At 32.9% G+C, this 26,887-nt stretch overlaps 1 protein-coding gene across 10 annotated transcripts in view; it reads left to right on the top strand.

Annotated features, from left to right (window-relative positions):
- DGKB (diacylglycerol kinase beta) overlaps positions 1–26,887 on the top strand; it is a 714,685-nt gene that overhangs the window by 394,636 nt on the left and 293,162 nt on the right. For all 10 annotated transcript variants that reach the window (XM_045494973.1, XM_045494971.1, XM_045494970.1 and 7 more), the window contains one exon: positions 2,618–2,682. In XM_045494973.1, the coding sequence (XP_045350929.1) occupies positions 2,618–2,682 (65 nt within the window). The remainder of the gene's footprint in view (positions 1–2,617; positions 2,683–26,887) is intronic.

Genomic DNA, 26,887 nt, shown 5'->3' with positions numbered 1-26,887 from the left:
AAAATATATGAACATCCCAACTATACAAAATAATCTAAAAAATCTTCACCAAAATATTATAATGGAGTATGAGTATCCTCTTTTAAAGATAAGAAAGCTGTGACTTAACAATAAATAAGTCATTTGCTCAAAGTTACAAGTCTTGGAAGTAAAAGTCTGTCTGAATTTACAGTTTGTTCATTCTAGAATGTGGAAGTAATGTTGATTAATTTATGTTTTTCAAGAGCGGAGTACATAGAGACAGAAACAGCAAAATTTATATAAAAAAAACGACACTGTTATAGCTTTTTCTTATTTGGTCTCCTTTTACAGTCTTCGGTGTCTCTGAAATATGGCTGCTGGATAAGTTTACAGTGTTTGGCAGTTCTCTTTTAAGTCTCTTGGGGTTACGCCAAAGGGACAGTGTCCCATGGGAATTCAGTCTGAATTCTCATCCAAATGAACACCTGCTGTCATTGTTTCTTATCAGTCCTGTAGTTAGCAAATGCCAACTCCCATGAAAGCCATTCAACACATGGAAAAGGCATCCCAGTGTTCCTCACTAGTTTTAATTTATCCCTGCTTTTACTACATGATCCATTGCCCCAGTATCTTGGAGATAGAGCTAACATTAAGTTTGTCCTTGGCTATTTGGTGATCTATATGCCTAGGAGTTTACCCAGTTATAGTCCAGTCTAATTAAATGGTCTTCTTTTGATACTCTTTCTCCTTTCTTCTCCTTTCCCCTTTTCTCTCCTTTCCTCTTGCCCTCTCTCTGACCTGTTTATGTTGCTTTGGAAAGGAAGACATTTGTTATTGCAAAAATAATATGCTTGTAAAGCAAATTATACTACACAATCTATTTTTAAAAGTCTCAGTTCTCTACGTTAGCAGGAACAAATAATTCACGCAGAAGCAAATTCAATGATAGTCTCCCTATGGATAACCAATATTGATCATCCATTCTTAGTACTTGAATCATATTTCTTTTCTTTTTGTTCAGCTGGTCTGCTGGATGTATGCATTTAATTATAAAGTATTACAAATTGATTTTGAACCAGATTAGGGATAAAGTCAAAATAAATGATTTAAAAAAATTAATGATCATGTCATATAATATACCCTTAATAGCCTAGCTACATTTTTATCTATAATTTCATACCACATAAGACAACATTCTAAGATGTATTTATGACTTATTAGTAAGAATTTAAAAAAAAAAACAAGAAACTCTCTGACTGTATTTGAGAGCTATTAAACCAATAAAAGTGAACCATCTTGACATTACTACTTCTTAGCAAACCAGGAAGTTGACCATGTATGTATAACAAAGACATCCTAGAATACCAAACCACAGAGGGTTTTGGGTAACTTTTTAATAAGTGTTTCTATATATACCTGTCTATATCTTTGTGTCCTTTTCTCTTGCAGATTGATTTAATTACTTAATGATTTTTAGAGGATAAAATGTACAGAAAAACTAACAGTGCTATTACAGCTTTATCTTGTAGGGAAAAGCTACCGGGCCTGCCATCTGCAGCGGGCTTTGGTCCCTCTCTTGTTGTGCCTCATGCTTTGTTATGCATGAGTAAGCACATTAGCCTTTTCATTTCATTCATTAGACTTTTAATCCTTGATTAGTGTTTTCAAGATTCTCTCAAATACACAACTTCTTTATTTCCTTTGTGTATGCTTTTTTTTAAATCTGCACTATGAAACAAAATTAAGTTAATCACAACAGTAGACCCGTTTCTTTTGAGATGACTGGTAAATATATTAGTTTCTCATTGGAGTGATTAATCATGTGTAGATGAAGAATGGGGAAACATCTTCTTGCTTGGAATAACAGGGGCAACTGTTTAAAGTCAGCAAGAACAGTCTGTTTGAAAAGCTTGAATCACAATATTCTACCAATCTCACATGCTCAGTGTGATTCTGTCTCATAGAAACTCTGAATGGATTTCCTAAAAGAAAGAAACGTCCATTAGGGTTCAGAACTGATATGTTTGGGGTCTCAGAGCTTAGTTATAATTACACCAATTCTCCAAAAATAATCTTCTCTCTTCGGTGCTTTCTTTTCTCCATTAAGCAAGATATGTGAGAAGGTTGCTTGTGACTGAACAGTTAATACTTACACATGCAAGACACTCTTAGCAAACTTTGAAGTCATGTATTATACTCATTTACCTTTATTAAATACACACTTTCACACTATCTTTTTACTCATAATTAATCTCAAAGGACTAGAAACTACTATCGCTCCACTTAGGCCATCCTTCCAGCTATGCATTACAATATTTTCAACTACTTTTTAACATTTCTGTTCATTTACACTATTTTAAACATACTTTGATCATGAGGCCAAAACCAGTTATTAAAGGAGATACATAAATTAAATAGAAATCAGTTTCCAGAAGTCAATATAACAAGTAACCAACAGTGAAATGATGGCATAAATCACACTTGTACTGAATTTTTGTAGGTTACTCATTTTTGCCTAATTTCAGAGTGTCTTTTGGCAATATTGTTAAGAAAGAGTAATTTAAAAATATTACTCATTAACTTTTCTCTTTTGATCTTTGCACAAAATAGTAGGATCATAAACTGTCTCATTTTTCTTTTCTGTTTCTCTACCTAGGATGCTTCCATTGCACACAGATTCCACATCATGAGAGAAAAACACCCAGAAAAATTCAACAGTAGGTAAGATAACATATGATAAAATTATAATTACGGTTACTATTGATGAATTATGTCATGAAAAGGATCACTCTCTGCTCTAAAACATTTTACGTATAATGGCTGAATAAGATTGGGTATGTATGTGTGAGTATTGAGACACAAGTGTAACTGAATTTAATTTTTCTTCTTTGGTTTTAATGAGACTATATTGAGGAATGCAGTGGTCATCTGTAGTCCGTTCTCATGTGTTAAAAAGAATTTCAAGTATAAGGTAAAACTAATATTTTATTAAGATATAGTGGAAGTCTTTATGTGGCTAAGGATATGAGGGTGATTATACCAAGTCCCAAAGAGAAAACATGGGACTGTGATTTGATAATGCTGAGTAACTCTGTATTACAAAGGTATCATGGAAGGCCTCTCATCTTTCTACTGTTCATCCAGTATTGGCCTCAGGTAAATGGAAAATAAACCAGAGAAATAATCAATGCTAACATAAACTACTTTTAAAGATACATTCTTCAAGGAGAAGATCCTTGACAATGAGAATTTGTTTTGCTAATAGAGTAATACATATTTTTTTTTCAAATGCAGATATTGACTTTTTCTGATATTCAGGGAAATAGAGAAAGCTTTGGTTTTGTATCTTCCCCACTTGTAGATGGAAATAGGGCTGTCTCCAACCCTTTCCCCAGGAAAAATGGGATGGAAGTGAATCATCTTTGCCCAATTACATACATTTCTACTTTGATCATTTCACAAAGTTACAAAATCATAACCAGCATTTCTGTGCATATATTTAAGTATATATTCAATATTAATATTAATATTCAAAGCCCAAGGATCTGTGGTCTCCATATTTGGATAGTTAACAACACTGGAAATCATAAAATCATGATATTATGGTTTGCCTTTTCTCTTATAATTCAGCTAGGTACAATTTTTGTTTAAGGAAAGTGGAAGAAATGTATGTATGAATATGTACATGTGCCCATAGTGTCTTTGGAGGGATTCACAAAAATCTCTTAATTCTGGTTCTTTCTGGAAAAGGGAACTAAACAGTTGGGATGAAAACTAAATTTCTATTATATACTTTTTTCTGTGAATCTTGTGACATGTATATTATAAAATTTAGTAGAAATCTAATTAAACGTTGCACCTATAAATTTTCTTTGTATGTAGAATAGCCATTTTCATTTTATAAAATTTAATTTTATTTTATAAAATATATGCAAATAAATTGATGTAACAATGAAATTATATTCACTTTATAGCAACTTTTAACACATGGTAATTTACCTTGAATGTCCTGGACATGAATATACTTGTTAATGTACATAAAGCCATATTATAAAATCTAGCTTGTGCTTACTCAAATACCATTCTGTGTAGCAGTCATGTGTTGATATTCATATATTGAAATAGATTTCAAGCAAAAAAATAAATGCTATTTGAGAATGAGGCATGCAGTGACCCCATTCAGGAGTTTCACAATTTAAAAACCCAGTAAAGACTGTAAGAAATCCATGGAAAAAAAAAGTTTGATGATGTTTAAGGCATTTTTGTCCCGAAGTTATTCAGCAGAGAGAAAGAGAATGATAGGGGAGAGGGGGAAGAAAGGAGAATTAAAAGTATAGATAAAGTGTATCAATATATTTATGTAATACTCAAATTGACATACTACATATAAGAATGCCGATATATATGATCCTCTCTCAAGTGCCAGAGGTTAATGAATTCTGTTCTCCGGAATAATGTTAATTCTTCTTAATAAGACTTCTATTATTCACATATATCTACTTAATTTTTTATTATCAATTGCAGTGTTAATTTATGACATTCCTCACTGCCCAATATGTGGTTAGATACTATTTACAGCAATGTGTTTGTATAGCCCAATGTATTTATAAAGTGTAAAAATACATTTGGAAGGCTAATAACATAGAAAACACCTTCTAGATTGACACTGTGAGTTCAAAGAATGTCAGGTATATAGTAGATCCTCAGTGTATAATCACCTACTATTTTTTTTTTTAAGTTAAGAGCTTAACATTGCATATATTACCAAGTCAGGCACATACATTTCAATCTATATTTTTTACAGATTGTCTTCACTCAGAATTACAAGCTTTTAGATAATTTGCTAAACTATAATTTAACTCATTCAGAATATGAAAATTTTCTAATAAATTTTTATGAGGAAGACATGCCACATATTGTGCATAAACAATTTCATACTTATAAGGACAGATTTTCAGATTTCAACTTTGAGACACATTCAGCCATAGCACTCTTTGGTATTTTCAGGAATTTGCAAATGGATTTTTTTAAATACTCATAATGTGTTTCAGATCAGATCTCTTGTCACAATCAATCATATGCCATTAATATTATCCTCTAGCGTGCTCACCTTGAAATTCATTTATATTTTAAAGAACTTGATGTTTCTAACATTATCTTAAGGAAATTAATTACCAAAATATATAGTTCTCTCTATGCTTCTTCTGACAGAAATTGAAAGAACTGGGAAAGATAATGATTTTTCCGGTGCTTAAGAGAGTGCTGGTTGAGAGGTTTATATCATATTCTTTTCCAAATTTTTGTATAAATCTAAGTTAACTATTAAAAGGAATTGTTGTTTAACTTTCTAAACTCAAGACATTCTTCATACTTAATATATATATATTTTATTATTTTAGACTCAAATAATCCTTAAAGTATTGAGGAAACTATTACTTAAAACCATTATTGTACAATATTATTATTTAAAATATTGACTTGACTATTATTATTAATAATCACATTCATGTTCTTAGAATTCACATACATTACTAATTCTCCTGATTTTATTGAGAATAGAGCATGATATTACTTCTTGGCCTTTTGACTTAGATCAAGTGTAGAACAGAGCAATATAAGTTCTTACTTTAAAAATGATACTAATAATTGTACACTTATAGTATTTAAAATATGCATCCATTAAAGTGATAATTATGAAGGCCTGTAATAATTTTGAAAGAAAAACAAAACTCTTTAATTCCATGAATAAAATCTTGCAACATTGACAAAGACTTACAAGTAATATGTGAAATGGAACCAACTACAAAAAAAAAATTGGTCATCTTACAAAGATTTATTAATACTGTAGTTATAGCTTGTTACAGCTTGTTTCAAAAAACTAATTTTTTTTTAACATCACTTGATACCATTTGCTAGCAAACGCTGATAGCCAGCGATACTCCACAAAGATACTAATTCAGTAAGTCTACAAGTAAGTCCTTATTTAAAAGAATCTGGTCTCTAATGCACTGAATGAGATACAGATTGTTTTCTTAGCCTCCTGTTCAGAGGAATATACTTCATTCTTGTTCTGCATTCCGCTTTTTATGAAGAAATCTACAACTAGAAAACTGAAATTGGTGTATGAATTTAAATAAAGCCGTTTAACTCATCTGTGTAGTGATAGCAGATACGTCAGAGGGTTTTACTGGCCAAATGTGTGAAAGGAAGAAAGGAAGAAACAAAAGTAACAAGTTGGAACACCACACTTATACTTTATCACTATATTAATAAACCCTAATATAAAAAAGAAGCTCTGTACTCCAAATTACCTAAGAAATTAATAGCATACAGGAACATAGAAAATTTGCGTATGACTTTAAAATCACACTGGTTCTGTGGAATGATGCTTGATTTTCTTGATTTTTTTTGTTTGTTTGTTTTTTCCTCTAAAGTAGGCTTGGTGAGATCCTGGAATAAAACTCTTTCTGGGACTTTAGTATCTATACAGAGCATAGAAGATAAATGCTCACTTAGTAGATACTTGCTAAATCTCTTTACTGAATTATTTATTAATGAGCGCTGTATTTGTTTTTTAAATACCTACCTAACTTTTATAGTTTACCCTTTTTAGTGTCAAAAATGTAGTAGATAAAACAGAATTGAAATATGCCTAGAATGAGTCTTCATTCTAAACAACTATTCTTTCAGATTTTAATAATGCCTTTATTTTTTTTTTTGTATAGTATTCATGTACTTAATCTCCAAAGCCCCGAACAATATTAAAAAACAAGCAAAAATTCTTCAGTTATAATCTCTGACCATTGTGGATGTCTTGCTAATGAATAATACAAGCTTACTTATACATTTGTTTAGCACTTATTATCAACTTTATAGGTCAGCAATATGTAATTATCAACCAGTTATTAATATCTACCTGGTGATGGTGAACTGAAGACTTAAGTATTAAAAAATTTGTTTTTATGTCTCTTTTTCTGTGTCTCTAATTTTGTAAGTTGCAAATCATTTGATATAAAGCTAAAGACAAAATCAATTTTGTATAAAGTATAACAGGAGGCGTTAATTTGCTGAAGCAAATATTTTTATTGGTCAAAACTGTTCATGAAATATTTTTATTGATCTTGAAGTACCAATTTTATACCTGTTTTTTTTTTTATTTTAAACTGTGCATGTGTATATCTATTCTGAATTTGGAAATTATATTTTCCATATATTCCATACTCTACTGTATGGGAGATAGTACAATTTCCAAGATAAAGAAATAAAACCTATTAATCTTTTTTTTTTTTTAGACTTTCCACCTTGGTGTTGTAGCAGATAGATAAGAATAATTATATAAAATTATCAATTGTTATCTAGACAGAAAAGATCCAGCTGAAGTTCTAGAATAAAATGTAGAGTTAAGAATAAAGTAATATTTCAATAATGATGACAAAATGCTGAATCGTAACTAGATTTTTCTATTTATCATTTAAATAACATTGAGAAGGTTTTTCTCTAAATTCAGTAAAATAAATTTTTAAAGCTTCAAAATCCGTGCTTAAATTGTGTTTAATAACATGATTATATATTAATATATCTAATTTTATTCATATACTGTAAATATTTTTAATGTATGTTTAATAAAAGCCAATTAACACTATTTTTCAATAAACTTCATGATATAGCCTCTTACATATATATCTTACATATATTTTTTAAGGCACTTAACCTATTTTTATTTTTATAAAATCTAGATATATTCAAAGATTACACATTTTAGTGACTGTAATAAGTTAAAATCGTTGTGGATAAACTAAGATTTTGTTTTTTTTGTTTTGCTTTTTGTTTTTTTTAACTTATATTTTTAATTTACATCGAAGTTAGCATGTAGTGCAACAATGATTTCAGGAGTAGCTTCCTTAATGACCCTTACCCATTGGACCATCCCCCCTCTCACAACCCCTCCAGTAACTCTCTGTTCTCCATATTTAAGAGTCTCTTATGTTTTGTCCCCCTCCCTGTTTTTATATTATTTTTGCTTCCCTTCCCTTATTTCATGTGTTTTGTATCTTAAAGTCCTCATATGAGTGAAGTCATATGATATTTGTCTTTCTCTGACTAATTTCGTTTAGCATAATACCCTCTAGTTCCATCCATGTAGTTGGAAATGGAAAGATTTCATTCTTTCTCATTGCCAAGTAATATTCCATTGTACATATATACCACATCTTCTTTATCCATTCATCCATCGATGGACATTTGGGCTCTTTCCATGCTTTGGCTATTGTTGATAATGCTGCTATAAACATTGGAGTGCATGTGCCCCTTTGAAACAGCATACCTGCATCCCTTGGATAAATACCTAGTGGTGCAATTGCTGGGTTGTAGAGTAGTTCTATTTTTAATTTTTGAGGAACCTCCATACTTTTTTCCAGAGTGGCTGTACCAGTTTGCATTCCCACCAGCAGTGCAAAAGAGATCCTTCTCCACATCCTCGCCGACATCTATTGTTGCCTGAGTTGTTAATGTTAGCCATTTTGACAAGTGTGAGGTGGTATCTCATGGTGGTTTGGATGTCTGTATGTCTTCTTTGGAGAAGTGTCTATTTATGTCTTTTGCCCATTTCTTCACTGGGTTATTTGTTTTTTCGGTGTTGAGTTTGATACTAACCCTTTATCTGGTATTTCGTTTGCAAATATCTTCTCCCATTCTGTCAGTTTCCTTTTAGTTTTGCTGATTATTTCCTTTTCTGTGCAGAAGCTTTTTATTTTGATGAGGTCTCAATAGTTCATTTTTGCTTTTGTTTCCCTTGCCTCTGGGGACATGTTGAGTAAGAAGTTGCTGCGGCCAAGGTCAAAGAGATTTTTGCCTGCTTTCTCCTTGAGGATTTTGATGGCTTCCTGTCTTCCATTTAGGTCTTTTATCCATTTTGAATTTATTTTTGTGTATGGTGTAAGAAAGTGGTCCAGGTTCATTTTTTTGCAACTTACATGTATTTCTGAGTCAGTTACAACACAGCAAGTAAAATAAAGAAGACATTCCTTTTGTTTTCTCTGAAGCTTTTTAGTATATATATTTGTAGGAATTCAGCTTTTCTTGCACTTTGAAATTATGAAATTAAATTTTTTATATGACTTACTTATATAAATTTATTTACATAAGTATTTGTATCTAATTTATTTATATTTTATATAAATTCTATTTATTATGTATTCTTAAAATATGTAGAATAATTTATTTTTATACTATTGACACATTCACAAACCATTGAAAACAATGAAAGTGAAGACAGAATGGAGTCTGCATGGCATTGTCTTTAGGGCATTTGACCTCAATTTTGCAACCACCATTATTGTGTAGTGAAACCTTTTTATCTATTTAAGAATGTACATACATACCTTTTAATGTAAACTTCCATATTATGTAAGTGGTACCATCTTTTATAAACTCGGGCAATTGTGCTACTGATATTAAAAGTTAAACATTTTGATTTTTAGTATTTTGAATAAAATCCATATTCATTAGAAATGGCACTTGTTGGGGCGCCTGGATGGCTCAGTCGGTTGAGCATCCGACTTCAGCTCAGGTCACGATCTCGCGGTCCGTGAGTTCGAGCCCCACGTCGGGCTCTGGGCTGATGGCTCAGAGCCTGGAGCCTGCTTCCAATTCTGTGTCTCCCTCTCTCTCTGCCCCTCCCCCGTTCAAGCTCTGTCTCTCTCTGTCTCAAAAATAAATAAATGTTAAAAAAAAATTAAAAAAAAAAAAAGAAATGGCACTTGTTGGGACAAGCACTGGGTATCATATGTAAGTGATGAATTACTGAGTTCTACTTCTGAAAACAATACTACAGTATATGATAACTAACTTGAATTTAAATAAATACATTTAAAAATAATAAAAAAAGGAATGTTAGCACTTTATAGGGATTTTTTTGGATAAAATTATATGTTAATGAGAATTTCATATCCTATAGCGTTGGTTATGTCTTCACTTTCTGTGTACATATCAATTTTGTTATTTTTTAAAAATAGAAACATACTCCTTTTTCATTTTCACTTAGAATGACTCTTCAATTAGATCTTTTAAATAACATTTCTTGACATTTTTTGTGTCAGAACTATTGTTAAATCAGTTTTCCGAGGTGCCTAGGTGGCTCAGTCAGTTGAGTGTCCTACTCTTGGTTTCGGCTCATGTCATGATCTCATGGTTTGTGGATTTGAGCCCTGTGGCAGGCTCTGTGCAGACAGTGCAGAGCCCCCTTGGGATCCTCTCTCTCTCCCTCTTTCTCTGCCCCACCCTTGCTTGTGCTCTCTCCCTTTCAAAATAAATATATAAACTTATGATCTGTGTATAAGCCATATAGTGCTTAGATGAATATGTGGATTGATAATATATAGATGTATATGCATGTATACATACATGGTGTATGATTTATATATATGTGTGTACATACATATATTTTCTGAGTTTCACTTTTTCTTATATTTATGCAAATTTTTCATAATTATGTGTATTCTTACTGTACATGTATTTATAATATAAGGCTTTTAAAATAATTTACCAGTAGCTGTGGTATTATATTCATATATTTTCATTTGTGTGTTGAAATACATTTAAATACTTCATCTGAGGAGGTAAAAACGTGAATGGGTAAATTAGTCACAGTTGTGTTCATACTGATGCAAGGGATTCGATTCACCTGAATCTTCCTGCATCGTTTCTAGATATCATTAATCCAGAATACTCACTTTTGTGTCCAAGCTGTTCAAAATCATGTGTATAAGATAGTTCTTTGGAATGGAAGGAGAACTGGAGGATAAACAAGGAAGATTTACAGTAGCTTCTTCCTTTCTTTTGCCTCTCACTGATTTCTTTGTTCTCTCCAAAGTTCTTATTTCTGCTTTTTTTCTATTCTTTACTTTTGCACTGCCATGGAGTAACAAAAGGATCAATGAAGGTCTTGAAGTTTGGATAACGTAGCTCCTGTTATTGATTTGGTTGATTATTTATTCTGCAGACACTTACTAAAGGAGCCCTGTTTATATGATGGACATCCATCTAGACAACTGAATCTTTCAAATCTCTAAGGCAAGTGAAGAAAATGAATTTGAAGTTACATAGAAACCTTAGATAATGATAGGTTCTGCAGAAACATGTAAACAGGAAGAAAAGTTTTCATGGTAGTAATACAGAAGGAAGGATATTTTCTGGGGCTCCCAAGTTAAGGTGACCATTGAGCTTTAAAGGATGTATATTGAAGTAGGGGCTGCTTGTATGTTCTCAGATTTAATTGAAGAAGAAACATTTATTTCCAGTTTCTGTTTGCAGGGTACTTACATTTTATTAGTATAACTTCCATGCAAATATTTTCAAAATTTTCTTCATTGATTTTGCCTTTCTTTTCCTAGGATTTGTGTTTGTGCTTTACATGAATTTGCATGTGTTTTATGCAGAAGTTTTACACACACACACACACACACACACACACACAATCATTTCCTAGAGTTCCAAATTAAGAAACAAGATTTGTGAAGTTACAGTAGTTAATTCAGAGATGTGTACAAGATCACAACTGAAAAATCTAAGATACAGAGTATTTTTTAATAGGAAAGAGTACTAAATAGTAACAAAGGAGATTAGGAACAATATTTCTATTCATTATTACAGATTCTGTGCCTACATGGAAACTTTTGGGAAATATTTATGAAATTAAAACACTTAAAATTATTTCTTGCTTGTTACAAGCTGACAGCATACACACACACACACACACACACACGCATATATATATATATATAATTGCATGTTTTATTTTTTATATTTCTATATAGAATAAATATAGATGTAGGATATGTATGTATATAGAATATATGTAGAGTTAATAATACACACACACATATGTATACATTTCAATTAGTTCACAGTAAATGTATGATCAGTTTTTAGGCAAAAACCAAAGATAGGCTTAGCCAGTAGTTAAAGCTACTGTTTCTGGGAACCCTATCCCTAGTTTATGAACTGCTTTTGTGTTAAAAACACTAAAGATCCCATTTCCTTTGTATTCAGATTAGTCTACTGAATCCTTTATATAGATCCCTACTCCTTTGTTCAGATTAGTCTAACTGTAACAAGAACCAGTTGCGCTCTCGGGACTGAGGGATGCGCTAAACTAATTAGACAGTGGACAGCCGACTTTGGGGAATGAGCCTTTGACATTGATCAATGTCAACGACAGATTTTTTTGTTTGTTTGTTTGATATTCTTAGATATTCTATAGACTAACATTTAGAATTGAATATCATTCAATTATTATATTCTTTAGTATATAGTACATGCCATGTAAATTAGTTAATCTGACATGAACTTTTAATATCCAAAAGTGTTTTGTGGTTCTTATAGAATAACATCTGTTGATTTGGAGTAGAAATCATCCCTGGGAACAATTTTGAGAACCCTTATTATGTCACCTTTTTATAGGCCATATTAAGTAGAAAGTAAGTCTATCTTAAACTCTTTCAAAAGAGGTTAATCACCTCATTATAAGGTAATTTTACCTAGAATAATCCTATGGCATGGCTAATTGGAACTAATTTGGTGATCTCCATTGTCTCTTGCTCTACCTGACCATTAGTTACTAATTCCTTTCCTTTTGGAATACATGTTCTTCAACAGATAGGTTCAGCATTATATTCTGGCCGAACATAATAATCCTAATATATTAGCTTCAAATGACTGATAGAATTTTTTTTAAAGAGTTCCCTGATTCACATTTTTCTTTGAAGAGAAAAATAATATTCTCACTTAAGCAACACTGTTAAGTTTCTATTTTCTGTTTTACATTTCTACATGACTGGTGTTTTCACAAAGTAGAGAATCTTAAGCAACCCTTCTATATATTGATATACCCTAGCCCTAAAATATGAAGAGATTATTTCCCTAATGGGTAAAATTTCTGAAAAAAATTAGATAGAAAGTAGAGGTAAAAAATCTTGATTTATTATGATTTTAATTCTAATTTCTCTGAAGTTTCTTCCTTCCCATTTCTACTTCTCACACACACACACACACACACACACACACACACACACACAAAACAGAAATGCTATATAACTTTATTACATTTATTTGGTAAATACTTATAAGGGGCAAAAATAGGCTGAGATTTGCCTGTTACTGTTGTTTCGTAACAAACCGCCACCATATAACTAGCGTTCAGTTTCCTTTTCCCATTAACATTATTCTGTATTGTCACTGCCCTCACTAATGGTTTCCAAAGGCCATTCATTGTCTCCCTTTACCTTCTAGGTTCTGTTCATCTTTCAGTTCCAAAGCAAATGTCACATGTTTTCTGTTTTTGTTGTGGCAACACTCCACTTCCTCATGTCAAAATCTCTTCTGTTTATTGTGGCTACATAACAAACCACTTGAAAGCTAGGCAGTATAAAACAACCATTTTATTACCTGCATAGCTTCTGTAGCTCAGCCATTCAAACACGGCAAAGCAGGGATAGCTTGTCTCTGGTCATGGGATCTTTACCTGGGAAGATTGGAAATGATTGGATTTGCTGGGAAATGGAATTGACTGGAGGCATGGTTACTCTCATGTCTGGTAGCCAGTGCTGGTTGTTGGTTGAGACCTTACCTGGAGCAACTGTGTTAGTCAGGGTCCTCTCCTTCCTCAGTCTTTTGTTCCATTCAGGTCCTGATCAGTTTAGATGATGGCTACCCACCTTGGGGAGGGCCGTCTACTTTACTGAGTCCACCAATTTAATGTTAATCTCATCTAGAAACTTTCACAAACACATATACACAGAAATAATGTTTAATCTGGGCACCCTAGGTCAGTCAAGTTGTCACATAAAATTAACTATCACAGCACCTACAGCACCTTTTTGTCACCTAAATTTTCTTGCAGTGTGATGGCTTAGGATAGCCATACTTGTCAATGACAGCTCAGGCCTTCACAAGTGAGTGTCCCAACAGAACAGGAAGAAGCTATATGCCATTCCTTCACTTAGCTTTAGAAGTCTTACAGTTTCACGTTCTCTGTACTTTTGTTGACAGATTATCATGATTGCCAAATTTATCAGACTATTCAGCCCTGAATATTAATCCTGCATGTATTTCCTTATCCCATTCCTTCTCTCCATCTTTATGACACCCATTTCCAACATCCCCCATTTGTTTTTAAACCTCCTTTACACTTAGAGATGACCCTGATTTATACTTCAATAAGAAAAAAGTAACACCAAATAGTGATTAACATAACTTCTAATAACAAAGGAACAATTTTTCTGCATCCACATCCCTCTTTCCCTCATCCTTCTAACCTAGCAGGTAAGTTAGGCATCCATTAATCTAGGGCCACTTTACCTTGTGTCCATATCTGTTACATACCACCACCATCTTCTGTTTCCCTAAATCTTGAAGCATACTTCATCCTTCTCGCCGAGATCTTTCCTGTCCTACAACTGCAAGGTCCTTTCTAACACCTTACAAACAAGCTCTGCCTTGCTTCATTCTTCATCATTAAAAAATCAGTTTCCTGATCTTGCTTTTCTTCAGTTATGCCTCATGTACCTTATTGTCTTCACAAATAAATCCTGGATAAATTTTGTACTCACCCATTGCTCACTCATTTTCTTCTGCAAAACCATTCTAATTGGATTCTTTTACATGTAAATGAAGCTTTTCTCATTAAGGTCACAAAAGATCTCTAAGTCACTAAATCCAATATTTTTAGGGCTTTTTTGATCCCTACAGACATTGAATTTGCATTTGTCATTTACTCTGTCTTCCTAAAACTTCTCTTACCTGGGTCCATAAAATATATCATCGTAACTATTCCTGCTCGGTTTTGAGTTTTATTTGTGACTTGTCTAATCAGTTTGTAATTGTTAGTGGCCCTCAGAATTCTGAGATAGACTCTTCCCTCAGTTTACCTTCTCTTCTCTAATCTCTTGAAGCTTCATCAACAGTGATCCTTTTAAAGTGCTGAACCACCGTCCTTTATTAAACTCTTTAACTTCTCAAGTCTTTACCAGGCCCTCCATGATCTGGTTCCTGGCCTGACTTTTGACTTTTCCTCTGTCTTTTGATGCATCTACCCTTGACAGAATTTTAGGTTGGTTGTTGCTTTTCATTAGACTGATGATAACTGCTTAGATGCTACTTCTGAAAGGATAATCCTTTCTTGTCCCACCTGACTAGGTTAGGCTCCCAAACCACCCTGTGTTTTCTTTTGTAGAATTTGTAGAGGATTTATGCTTTTAATTCCTTGATGTGTTTTGATTTAACTATCTGGCCCTTTCTTTTCCCAAACTGCGCTTTAATGCATTTATTATTTCATGATTGGGTCAGGAATAAAGAGATCACAGTTCTGAGCTGTTAAATTTCAAGAGACTTGAAATTCACATCATGGATAAAATTTTGAGAATAGTTTTAGAAATTTCTTAATTCTGACTTGTGAATATCATAAGTAGAGGCCTGAAGGACTCAGAGTAGGGGATTTATGTTAGAATCATGATTCTGATGTTACAGAGTCCTTGAAAATTACATGCATTTTTTTATGGCACTTCAAAGGAGTTTGGCAAAAAAGAGTTAAATACTTCGGAAATTAATGCTGGGATTGGTGGTACATTGGAAAGAATGACAATTCAACGAGGCCATTAAAAATAGAGGAAGATTTTACTGATTGCTATTTCTGATGTTCTAATTGTTAGAATTTCTCATTTTTATTTTTTAAAATTCGATTATAGTTTTATAACATTTTTAAATTTTCAAAATTCAGTTTTAAATATAGGCCTCATTACCATAGTAAACCTAACAAATTTATAGAATTGTTTATGCAGAACAAAGTTTATTTTTGTTTATGCAGATATATGTATGCTGCTTTTATTAAAGTTATAGGAATGAAGTCAGATGTTTATTTTGTTATTAGAAATTTTTTTGCATTATGGTGTTTTGTATTTTTAATACTATTTTTTTCTTTTTTATTGTGAGAAAATATATATAACACAAAATGTTTCACTTTCATTATTTTTATGTGTACATTTCAGTGGCATTAGGTACATTCACTTTGTTGTGCAACCGTTACCACCATCCATCTGCCAAACATTTTTATCTTCCCAAACTAAAGCTCTACAAATGTGGCTATTTTAGATACCTCCTATAAATGGAACATTGCAATATTTGTCCTTTTTTGGCTTCTTTCATTTAACATATTGTCTTGAAGTTTAGTCCATTTTGTGGTATGTATCACAATTTCCTCCTGCCTTCCTAAGGCTGGATATTGGTTCCACTGTATGTATATACTTCATTTTATTTATCCATCTGCTGATGGGCATTTGACTTGTTTGCATGTTTTGGCTATTGTGAATAAGACTGCTGTGAATAGTGGTGTATAAATATCTGTCCAAGTCCTAACCTAATTTATAAAGGCATTTTAAACTCCTTGAAATCAACTTTAAAAAGAGTTGTAATCTACATTGGAACAATTTTATTCTAGAAAGGACATTAGATAGAGCCTAGGGCCTTTGGGTCTTACAATAAATAGTTGCATATTTTCTGGGATTCATTCCTTCCCTCCTTCCCTCCTTTCCTTCTTTCCTTCCTTGCTTTCTCCCTTCCTTGCTTTCTTCCTTCCATCCTGACACATCAAAAGACGGAGGAAAGGTCAAAAGTCAGGCCAGGAACCAGATCATGGAGGGCCTGGTAAAGATTTGAGAAATTAATGAGTTTAATAAAGGAGGGTAGTTCAGCATTTTAAAAGGATCACTCTTGATGAAGCTTCAGGAGATTAGAGAAGAGAGGGTAAACTGAGGAAAGAGTCTATCTTCCTTCTTTCCTTCCTTCCTTCCTTCCTTCCTTCCTTCCCTCTCTCTCTCCCCTTCCCCCCAATATTTGGAGTATAACAGGAAGAGGAGTATTTGTTTAACAATGATTTTTCTTTATAGCCTATTTATGGGCCTCTTACTTTATTTTAGTATTTCTTTGGCTTGCTGTATAATGTGTCTTTTTAAAACTAGGTCACTGCTCTTCTCTGAAAAGTTTTATAAGTGCTGAGAGAAAGCTGAGTATAAGTATTCAAGAAAATAAGTAATCACCAAATAGGAGATGTATGCCATAACCAAAATTTGAATGTTTTATGTACATACATAAAATATATATAATTTTCTTAGCTAAATACTGACTCATAAGAATTTAATTACTTCTCATTTTATGGCCTCATGTTCTAATGGTCTAAGAATACTCATTTACATATTATTTATTCAGTAAAGAATTAAAGATTTACACATTTATACTCTTATCATTATGAAAACAAAATGGTGAATACTAAATTTTGAAAACACAAAGCCCACAACTTTAACACAAGCACCCATAATGTGATTTTATATTTTTCCATTATTTTTAATGTGTAACTTGAGAAGTATTTATTACAATAGGAAAGTGCTTAGAAAATAAGTTAAGGTTCATAATTAAATATTCTCCCTGCCCTTGGGGAAGACAAACCAAACATGTACTCACAATAAAATGTGGTAAAGACTGTCACTGAGGTTAAGTGCAAAATTAAGTGCGGCGTGCTGCCAGGAGGAAATGTCTATTTCTGTCAGAGGTAAGAAGGAAAGAGGACATCCCTCCAAAAGGTACTCTTACATCCATGCCCACTGCTGATAACACTGTCACCAAGTTCCTCCACCAGAAGTCACGCTTGTCGCTTCTCACATAATGCCTCATATTGCAAGGCACCTACACTAAAAGGGAGGAGTTGTTCAGGAAAATGTCACCTTTGCTGCAGGGTCCTGTACCCACCTAAAGCGTAGGAGGTATTAGTATACACAGAAAGAAAGGAAAGTGGATAATGAGGGTCAGTCAGCAGTGTCTGCCCAAATTTTCGTATGTTGTAATATATTTCGTATATTGGGCTTTTCATAGACTTTAGGTTTCTTAGTTCATTTTCTCAGCTTTAAGCAAGTCACATCTAAATCTCTGAGGTTCTCATTTTCTGTTGGGTCTGTTTAATGATGTAATCAAATTACTTACAGGTACTATGAGAAAACCTTATGTAATAAAACCTTTTTGTAGTGTAGACAGTCAGCCCCACATATTTATGCTGTTCTGCTTTATAAGTTTAAATGTTTACATGTCCATTTATCTCTAAGCAGAGCACATGCCACTTAGGCCATCCTTGTAACTTACTGAGAAGCTTATTACTCACTGAGATGGCATAATTCATTTTATTTTGTTTTTTACACATAGAAATATTTATATATACAGGTTGGGTTTTTTGTTTTGTTTTGTTTTGTTTTACCTATTTTCATTTTACTGTCATTAACTCTTTTTTTAATTCATTCTGTTTTTTTTAAGACATGTTCAAATTAAGAAGGTCATTTGGAACTTCGGTAATAATGTCTAAGGCACAGAAACATTCATACACTGTGATTCATGTGGTCTGTGAATTTATGAATATGAAATCTGTGTTCACACTCAATTATTTTAATTTTGTTGGCATTTCAAACTAGGTGCTTTAGTCTGTTTTGTATTCGCCCAATGATCTAAGCCATATTCAAATATATTTAAATTAACTGAAACTATTATGTGACATAAAGGAAAGAATGCAAATTCTTATAAAAATTTTTCTTTTACTTTCTTTATATCTATTAACTTTGTCTTTTTTTTATTAAAATATTTCAGAAAGAAAAAAGGGCTTTGTTTACCATGAAAACTTAAAATAATGCCACAAGACCTAGTACCCATCTTATTTTTATTGTGAATTCTTATAGCCTTTTATACAGAGTTACCGCTCTAGTAGTTCTCTTTTGTTATACCAGTCTACTATATTAGAACTCACCATTAATACCTCTTGAAGCCTGGGGTGTATTTCAGATTGTCTTACAAATGGTTCTTCTGGGTTATTTTATTAAACAACATACAACCCTAGGATATGGTTACTATTATCCCTACTTTACATATTAGAAAACAGAAGTATAAGTTACTTGCCCTAGTTTATCTATTTAGCAAGTATTAACCATTTTGTCTAGATAAATAGTTAAAAGATATTTGCTAACCAGAAAAGATTTTCATTGCTTAGAATAAAAGGTGAGTTTGATACCTTTGTAACCTCTGAGTTTGTGGCTCGATTTGGGGAAACATGCATGAAAGCAAACACATACAGTGTTGTGAGATGGATGCATTAATTGAAGTACCACACATAAAGATACAAGGGAGAAAATAATTCTCATGTGGTCGCGGTGCAGTGGTGCTAGGGAGTCTTTATAGAAGACATAATGCCTGGGGCAGCTGGGTGGCTCAGTCGGTTAAACGCCTGACTTCTGTTCAGGTCATGATCTCACGACTTGTGAGACCAAGCCCCACATCGGGCTCTGTGCTGACAGCTGGGAGTCTGCAGCCTGCTTCAGATTCTTTGCCTCGCTCTCTCTCTGCCTCTCCCCGCTCACACTCTGTCTCTCTATCTCTCCCAAAAAGAAAATAAACATTAAAAAAATTTAATTATAAAAGAAAACATAATGCCTGGATATTGCTCTAAAAGGTGAATAGGTACTTTATAAAAGACTAGCATAAGTTAAGGAATATCATGTGTAAGATAAAGTGGAATAAAGCATAATAATGTGTGGTAGGGACCAAGAAGGAAGGAGGGAAGGGTGGAAGTTAGTTTCAAATGTGAGAAATGGAAGATTGAAGGGAATTTGTTGATCATACTGGTATTACAGGGAATTTGGGTAGTCCTATTGGAAACGTCTCCTTTATCTTTGAGGTAATATGAAACAATTACAGGGTTTTAAACAAGAACATAATACTTTTAGAAGAGAAACATGGTTACTGTCCCCAAGCTTAGTAATTGATATAGGTATAAATGCAGATGCAAAGGAAAGATGAATAGCAGCAATACAAATTTAAGAGGCAAATGTAGGAAGAAGAGACGTGTGGGAGGAAGGTTAAGAGTTTGGTTCTGTGTCTGTTGGGAGGTGTATGTGGGATAGCCAGGTCAGTTACACAGACAGTAGATTATTTTACTGGCCTAGGATTAGGTGAGATGTCTGGGATGGAACTCAAGAGCTAGTACAATAAAGGAGCCATTCTTGTTCCATCATCTGTAAACTGGAGCATTGGTGAAATCCACAGTAGTGATTACTAGGTTATTTGACTGGATTTGAACTTTATATACTTGTTATAATAAATACTCATTTTGATTTTTGAAGACACTGATTTAAAATCAATGGTGAATAATATTGTCATGTATTATCAAATGTAATTATATATAAAGTATTATATATAATCATGTAGATATTATTGTTAGTTTTTTCAGAAGCATTTATTTAGGATTTATTTAAATCATTTTGTTTATTTTTTTAGACTATTAGAATTATTTATTTAGGCATAAGAAGTTATTAAATTATTCCTTTAATTTTTAGTACAATTTAAGAATCTAACTTCATGACCCTCACAGAAAATCCATGTTGTTAGAATGCCTATTATTCATTTCAAAATCCAAATTCTTACATACAGTTTTCATACATTCTTAATTCCAGAAAGAAAGAAGCTGTAAGTCATCCTTTGTATAAGCCAGGCTTGAAAATATTTTCTAAATTAATGAATTTGAAGAATCCAGCCAGCAGAGGGCAGTGGCTCACATGAGCACAGGTTTTGCTACGATCCTTATGATCCAGAGAACACTGGAAGACTCTTTTCTTAATAAGCACACTGGAAAAGCAGTTGTTTTTCTTGAGTGTTGTGTTGATGTCAGAACTTAGATATTTATCCCAGTAGTCCTTCTCTTGTGGAATTACGCATCTCTCTTAGCAAAACGTACTTTGAGTTACATTTGAATGCCACTCAGCACGCATGAGAGTATGAAATAAAATGCCACAATCTGAGCACCTGTGGTGAGAGATCAAAGGCCATTTGTTACCTTATTCCTGCTGACTAATTAAGGAGCTTTCGATCACATTTGATGAAGAAAACCAGTGTTAATCTCATGTGGAAGGGGCTTTACTTCAGTGAAACTAAAAGTCAGAGTGTTGAACTCCTTTGTAATTGTAGCATTACTAATTAAATAAATGCCAAAATGTCTGAAACAATTTTCTAATTTGAACTGAGGGCATTCTAAGAAAAGATTCTTATTTAAAAGAATTCTTAGATAACTTAATTTGGGAATATTAGCATTACTATGGTATAGTGTGTAGATCACTTAAAGGATTTTTTCCACATACATATCTGGCTTAGAAGTATTTAATGATCTTTCAACTATATTTTATAAATACTTCAAAAATGCAAGTAATCCTATATTTATTTTAAAGGAATTTTAACAAATCCCATATTTTACATACATTTATGATTATAAGTTTTCTTGCACTTCTCATTAAGATAGAAGCAGATAAAGAATACATTTATTTTTTCAAGCATATAGTAGATTTTTAATATACAGAAATTCTTGGCAGCTGCGTATTTTAGACGATTACTTAATATCGACTCGTTTTTAATGATGCACGCCCTTCTACTTATCTGTTTACAAGTACATCATTTCTTGTTATTATGACACAGCATGCTTATAAACTTGTGTACAATCAAATATATGATATATCTGTGTAATGTCAGAAATATGTTTACTTTTAAAAGCTAATATGAAACATATTTGCTTTTATGTTTTAAAGAGAAGTTAATGCTGTCATTTCTACTGTAATATCCAACACCGTGAAAGTGTAGTAAACTGTTTAAAAACCTGTGGGAAGTTAATTTTAACGTGTAATAGTGTGATGGGGTCCTATCTCTTGTCTTCATTCGATGAAGCTGAGAATAATTTTATTTGCCAAGATGATGATTATTTAATAAAGTGACAAACTGTCCCACTGATAGGATACATTAATTTGCCTCTAAAGCTGTTCCTTGTCCTCCATAAAAAGGTGATAATTAGGTTTTCAGGTTATAATAAAATAATCATGTCACTTATGTAGATGCCTGTTAAAATATATTTAATCTTCCATATAAACCTGAAACAATTAAAAGCTGTAAAATATTTTTCTATGTGAACGTTTAGATGAATGCAGCCAATACACTAAGTTAATTTTAAGTTAGCATGATGCTTTGAAAAGTTAACAATTTGAAAAATAATATAAGAAGTGATTAACTTTTCAGGTAAAGCAGTGGTATTAAGCTGTGCTAGAACATCGACCTAATAAAATAGCACTCATTCATATCCTGATTTAATTTCTTCTTTTGTCCATACAGAGTGTGCAATTTAATCTTTGAAAAGTCACGTAGAATCATTTTGTACATGTGTATTAACACCCTCAATTTCTAATGTCGTCGAGAGCTTAAATTATTGTTAGACACTGCAAATGATTGCATTTCAGTTTTAGCCTTATATTATGCAATATTAACTAGTTCCCACATCTGAGTGCCTAGAAAAGTACTATATGGTGTTTGAATTTCCAGCAGTGAAAACACTTTTAAAAACAAACCACTAAGTGACTTTCTATAAAGAAAGACTCTTTCATTGCCTTGGGGTTGATGATAGCACATTGTCTTAAAGTTATAAAGCCCAATCTTCTCTAGCTTTAAATAACCAAAGGTAATTTCCTTTTCTTAAAGTTTGCAGAGTTTTAAAAACTTCCCTAAATCTATTTCCTGAACCAAGTTGGAGAATGTTGAGTGCACATTCATTTAAAATATCTTTAAGCATTCTGACTCAATTACCTTTAATAGAGTGGAGAATGTTTGGTGAAGCTTTGAGTGCACAGCATGAAAGGTTGGGTTTTAGTTAGAAAACATACAAAATTAGTTCCTGTGCAAAGGTAATCTCTAGAGAAATAGAAGTAACCAGAAAACCTTATTTAAGACTATTACATGTATGGAGAATGTCATGTACTTTCTTTGCACATGTTGTGTACAGAATTATGACATAAATGAAGTTATGGTAAGACATTGGCAAGATAAAAAAGAGATTTTTGTTGATAATATGCAAAAAAGCCACATCTGTTTTTATTCATTCTGTACTTATTTCTTTGAAGAAGCTTTTATACAGCTGTGAAAACCTAGGGAGTTTTGTACAAAACAATTTTGACAAATGTTCATGGTTCTACACCAGTGAAATGCATTTTAATTTCATTCAGAATGTTCCAAGCTCTCTAGGACATAAACAGTAATAAAACTCATATTGAAACTATTTCTGTGATTTTTACCTTCACTGTTCAAATGATAGAAGCAAGTTTTCTGGTCCTCATTAAGACATACAGAGAATTCTAAGCAGAGTTTACACAAGAAAAAGTACACTGGTGATTAGGAGTTTGGACCTGATATTGGGTTCCATAAATAACTCAACCATGAAACACGATATGATGTCATACAATGTACACGAATCTTTAGTTCTATTTATGTCTAGATTCTGCTTCTGCTTCGGCTTCTTACCAGCTCTATAACATTGGGTAAATTATTTAGAATTTATGATGCTCCATTTCATTACCTATAGCATCCAGAATAGCAATTACTGATTACTAGTTCTCAGGGTTGTTATAAGATTAAGTTAAATTTAATAATTCATATAATGTAGCTAATGTAATACCATTTCCTTTCATTTTTATCCCTGTCAGAATTTACTATCAAAGCTATCATATGACTTCTCTTCATGAGGAGCATTGATATCATGATGCAAGGGGTCAGTAATTGTCTGGAATTTAGGAAGGCATGTCAGAAATACTAAATAATTTGTGTGAAGTGGGAAATGGAGTTGGAAGTTTTTGAAAAATTTACTATTTAAGAGGTAACATGCATCTGATAGCAATCACATGTGATTTTTCTATGTAACACAAAAATTTTGTTATTAGTAACAAAGGCACAGGATTGGGAATAAGAAGCCGTTTTATAATCACTGTGGAAGTTACCTCTTCTGCAAATTGGAATGATTTTGGTTAAATAACTCACAGGATTATTATGGCTGTTGAGTGTGATAACGTTTCTAAAAACACAGACTGTGAAAGAATTGGCTCAAGATGGTTTTCCAGTCAAAACTGTGGTCAAGAAGAAAATACAGGTTCGATAGAGACACACAGAGATGGCTGTAGAATTAAGTGACTTTTCTAAATGGGAGAACATTTTAAAATCATTTTCCCTTACAAAAGGCAGAGCAAAGTATAAACATTTCCTAGTGTGATGTAATAAGAGAGATCAGGGATTAAAAACTATGGCACACGTACCAACTGTAGTCCTATGCTTGCTTTGTACAAATACATATATACGTACATACATACATACATACACACATACATACATATGGTTTCGTTGGGACACAGCCAAGCTCATTGGTTTTCCTGCTGTCTATGGCTGCCTTTTAACCACAAGGGCAGAGTTGAGTTGTGACAGAGACCATATGATCCACATAGCCTAAAATATTTACTATCTTGGTTTTTACATAAAAAGTTTACCCCCTGCTGTAGATGAAAAATTGTAACTATGAGAGAAAGTGTTCAGAAGAGTGTGGATAGATTTCAGAGCATGTGAAATGAGTGGAAACCTCAAGTTCTGTAATTTGTGGTCCGATACCATAGAGACAATTGAGAAATGCAGTGAATGAAGAATTTTAGTAGAAATCTAATCTTAAGTAGGGTGTGAATTTTGAGTAATGTAGAGAAACTGAGATTCTCTGTAAAATGTAATGCATTTTAGTTCAGATTCGTATGTGCTACACAAGGTAGTGAACCAGGACAATATATTAAATAGAAACTCTTGAGTAGACAGTCCTGTATCTGTGTCAGCCTTTTCTTACTTGTTTTCTAGGAAAGGCAATACATACCAGAACCATGCAATTTGATCTTTGAAATGGCTGTAGTGGTGATGAGCACACACTCTGAAACCTAATAGCCTAAATCCAAATCCAAACACCTTACTTAACAACTGGGTGACCCTGGACAAGTGGCTTAAGCATTCTCTGTGCCTCAGTTTTCTTCTATGTAAAAAGACATAGCAATAGTTCCTACCCTAAAGTGTGTAAGGGATATATGAGTTAATACATATAAAACTCAAAGAACATTTCCTGGCATGTAGCAATCATATGTATAAATCTTTGCTATTTCCATTTCCATGCAAATGCATATAATATATTAGCTGTCCATTTATATATTATCTGATCTTAAGTGCATAGTGTGAATTCAGTCAGTAGTCTCTTCTGATTCACTTTTTGTCTTTATAGGGCTCTGATTTAAACTTAACTTCATATAGGAGCGCCTGGGTGGCTCAGTCTGTTGAGTGTCCAACTTTGGCTCAGGTCATGATCTTAACAGTTTTTGAGTTCGAGCCCCAAATCAGGCTTGCTGCTGTCAGTGCAGAGTCCACTTGGATCCTCTCTGCCCTTCCCCGCTCATTCATTCTCTTCTCTCTCTCTCTCTCTCTCTCTCTCTCTCTCTCTCTCTCACACACACACAGACACACACACACACACACACACACATACAAAATAAAAACATTAAAAAAAAAAGTTAACTTCAGATAGATTTATCTGTTTGGACAAATGGAATCTTATATTTAAGTTTTTTTAATGTTTATTTATTTTGAAAGAGGAGAGAGAGAGAGAGAGAGAGAGAGAGAGAGAGGAAAGGGCAGAGAGAGAGGGAGACAGTCCCAAGCAGGCTCCACACTCAGTGCAGACCCTGAGGAGGGGCTCAGTTTCACATCTGTGAGATCAGGATCTGAGCCGAAATCAAGTCACACAGTCAGCCGACTGAGCCACCCAGGTGCCCCTCTTATCTTTAAGTTTAAGTCAAGTAATTGTATTACAAAATGATTGGTAAATAATAGTTATCCAAATGTTAGCTGCTATATAAATATTTCTTTGGGGCCTTAACAGATAAAGTGAAGCATAAAAACTTTGGTACTAAAAGGACAAAATTTATAATTCTAGGGTCACAAGTATTTCCTTACATTCAAAGTAAGTATTATTTTAAAATATATAGTTGAATACTTTTTAATTCATATGAGAAAAAAGTTGTCAACAGATTCTAGATAACTACCTAGTTGTTTTTAGATTCTAAGAAGATTTTTTTTGCCATTATGGTTATAATAAGAAAATATGTGCATATACTAATGTACAGTTTTAAATTTTGCTTTTATATGCATTATTTTATGTGATATTGAGATGCGTAGGCACAGAAATGTATGCCATGCATGCTCTTTTCTATTTGGCAGGAAATATTGCAAGCATATTGATGATGATAATTAATATTTTCTAAACAGTCAAAAACAGGTGTACCTTTCCAAATAAGTCCACATAAATTTCAAAACAAACTTGTTGAATGTCTTCAAAAAGAATTCATACAAAATAAAGTAGAAATTGTCTTCAAAGCCTCCAGATTAGGAATATTGTTAGAAATAATTATTACATTAAATTTTTAATAAGAATCATGCTCTATTCATCCTTGTATTTTCATTGCTCAAGTACCTAACACAAGTAGGCCTTCAATGTGCATTACATGCTACACATTTTAAACTGGTCTAGTTGTCTTTTCAAGGAGGTTTTAATGAGCTTTTTCATTTTTTATCTAAGTATTTATGGATTAGAATTAATGGTAAGAGTAGCTAAGTTAATTTCACATTATTACATAAAACTTACTAGCCTTGGCAATAAACACATTAATATAAGCAATCAAATATAAAGCAATCAAAAGTCACACTGAAAAGTGTGCTTTGTTTTATTCCTTTGGTTGTTCTTATCTGATTCTTGAGTCACCAATCTCACTGATGGAATAAATAACTGGTTTTGTCATTTAAAATGCTTATAGGTCACTTTGTGACAATTAAGCATCCAACTCTTGATTTGGGCTCAGGTCATGACCTCACGGTCTGTGAGTTCGAGATCGGTATCACGCTCTGTGTTGAGAAAATGGAGCTTGCTTGGGATTCTCTCTCTCCTCTCTTTCTGCCCCCCCCCCCATACACA

Source organism: Leopardus geoffroyi, chromosome A2 (assembly GCF_018350155.1).
Source record: "Leopardus geoffroyi isolate Oge1 chromosome A2, O.geoffroyi_Oge1_pat1.0, whole genome shotgun sequence".
Taxonomy (NCBI): domain Eukaryota; kingdom Metazoa; phylum Chordata; class Mammalia; order Carnivora; family Felidae; genus Leopardus; species Leopardus geoffroyi.
This window is presented reverse-complemented; position numbering and strand designations above follow the sequence as displayed.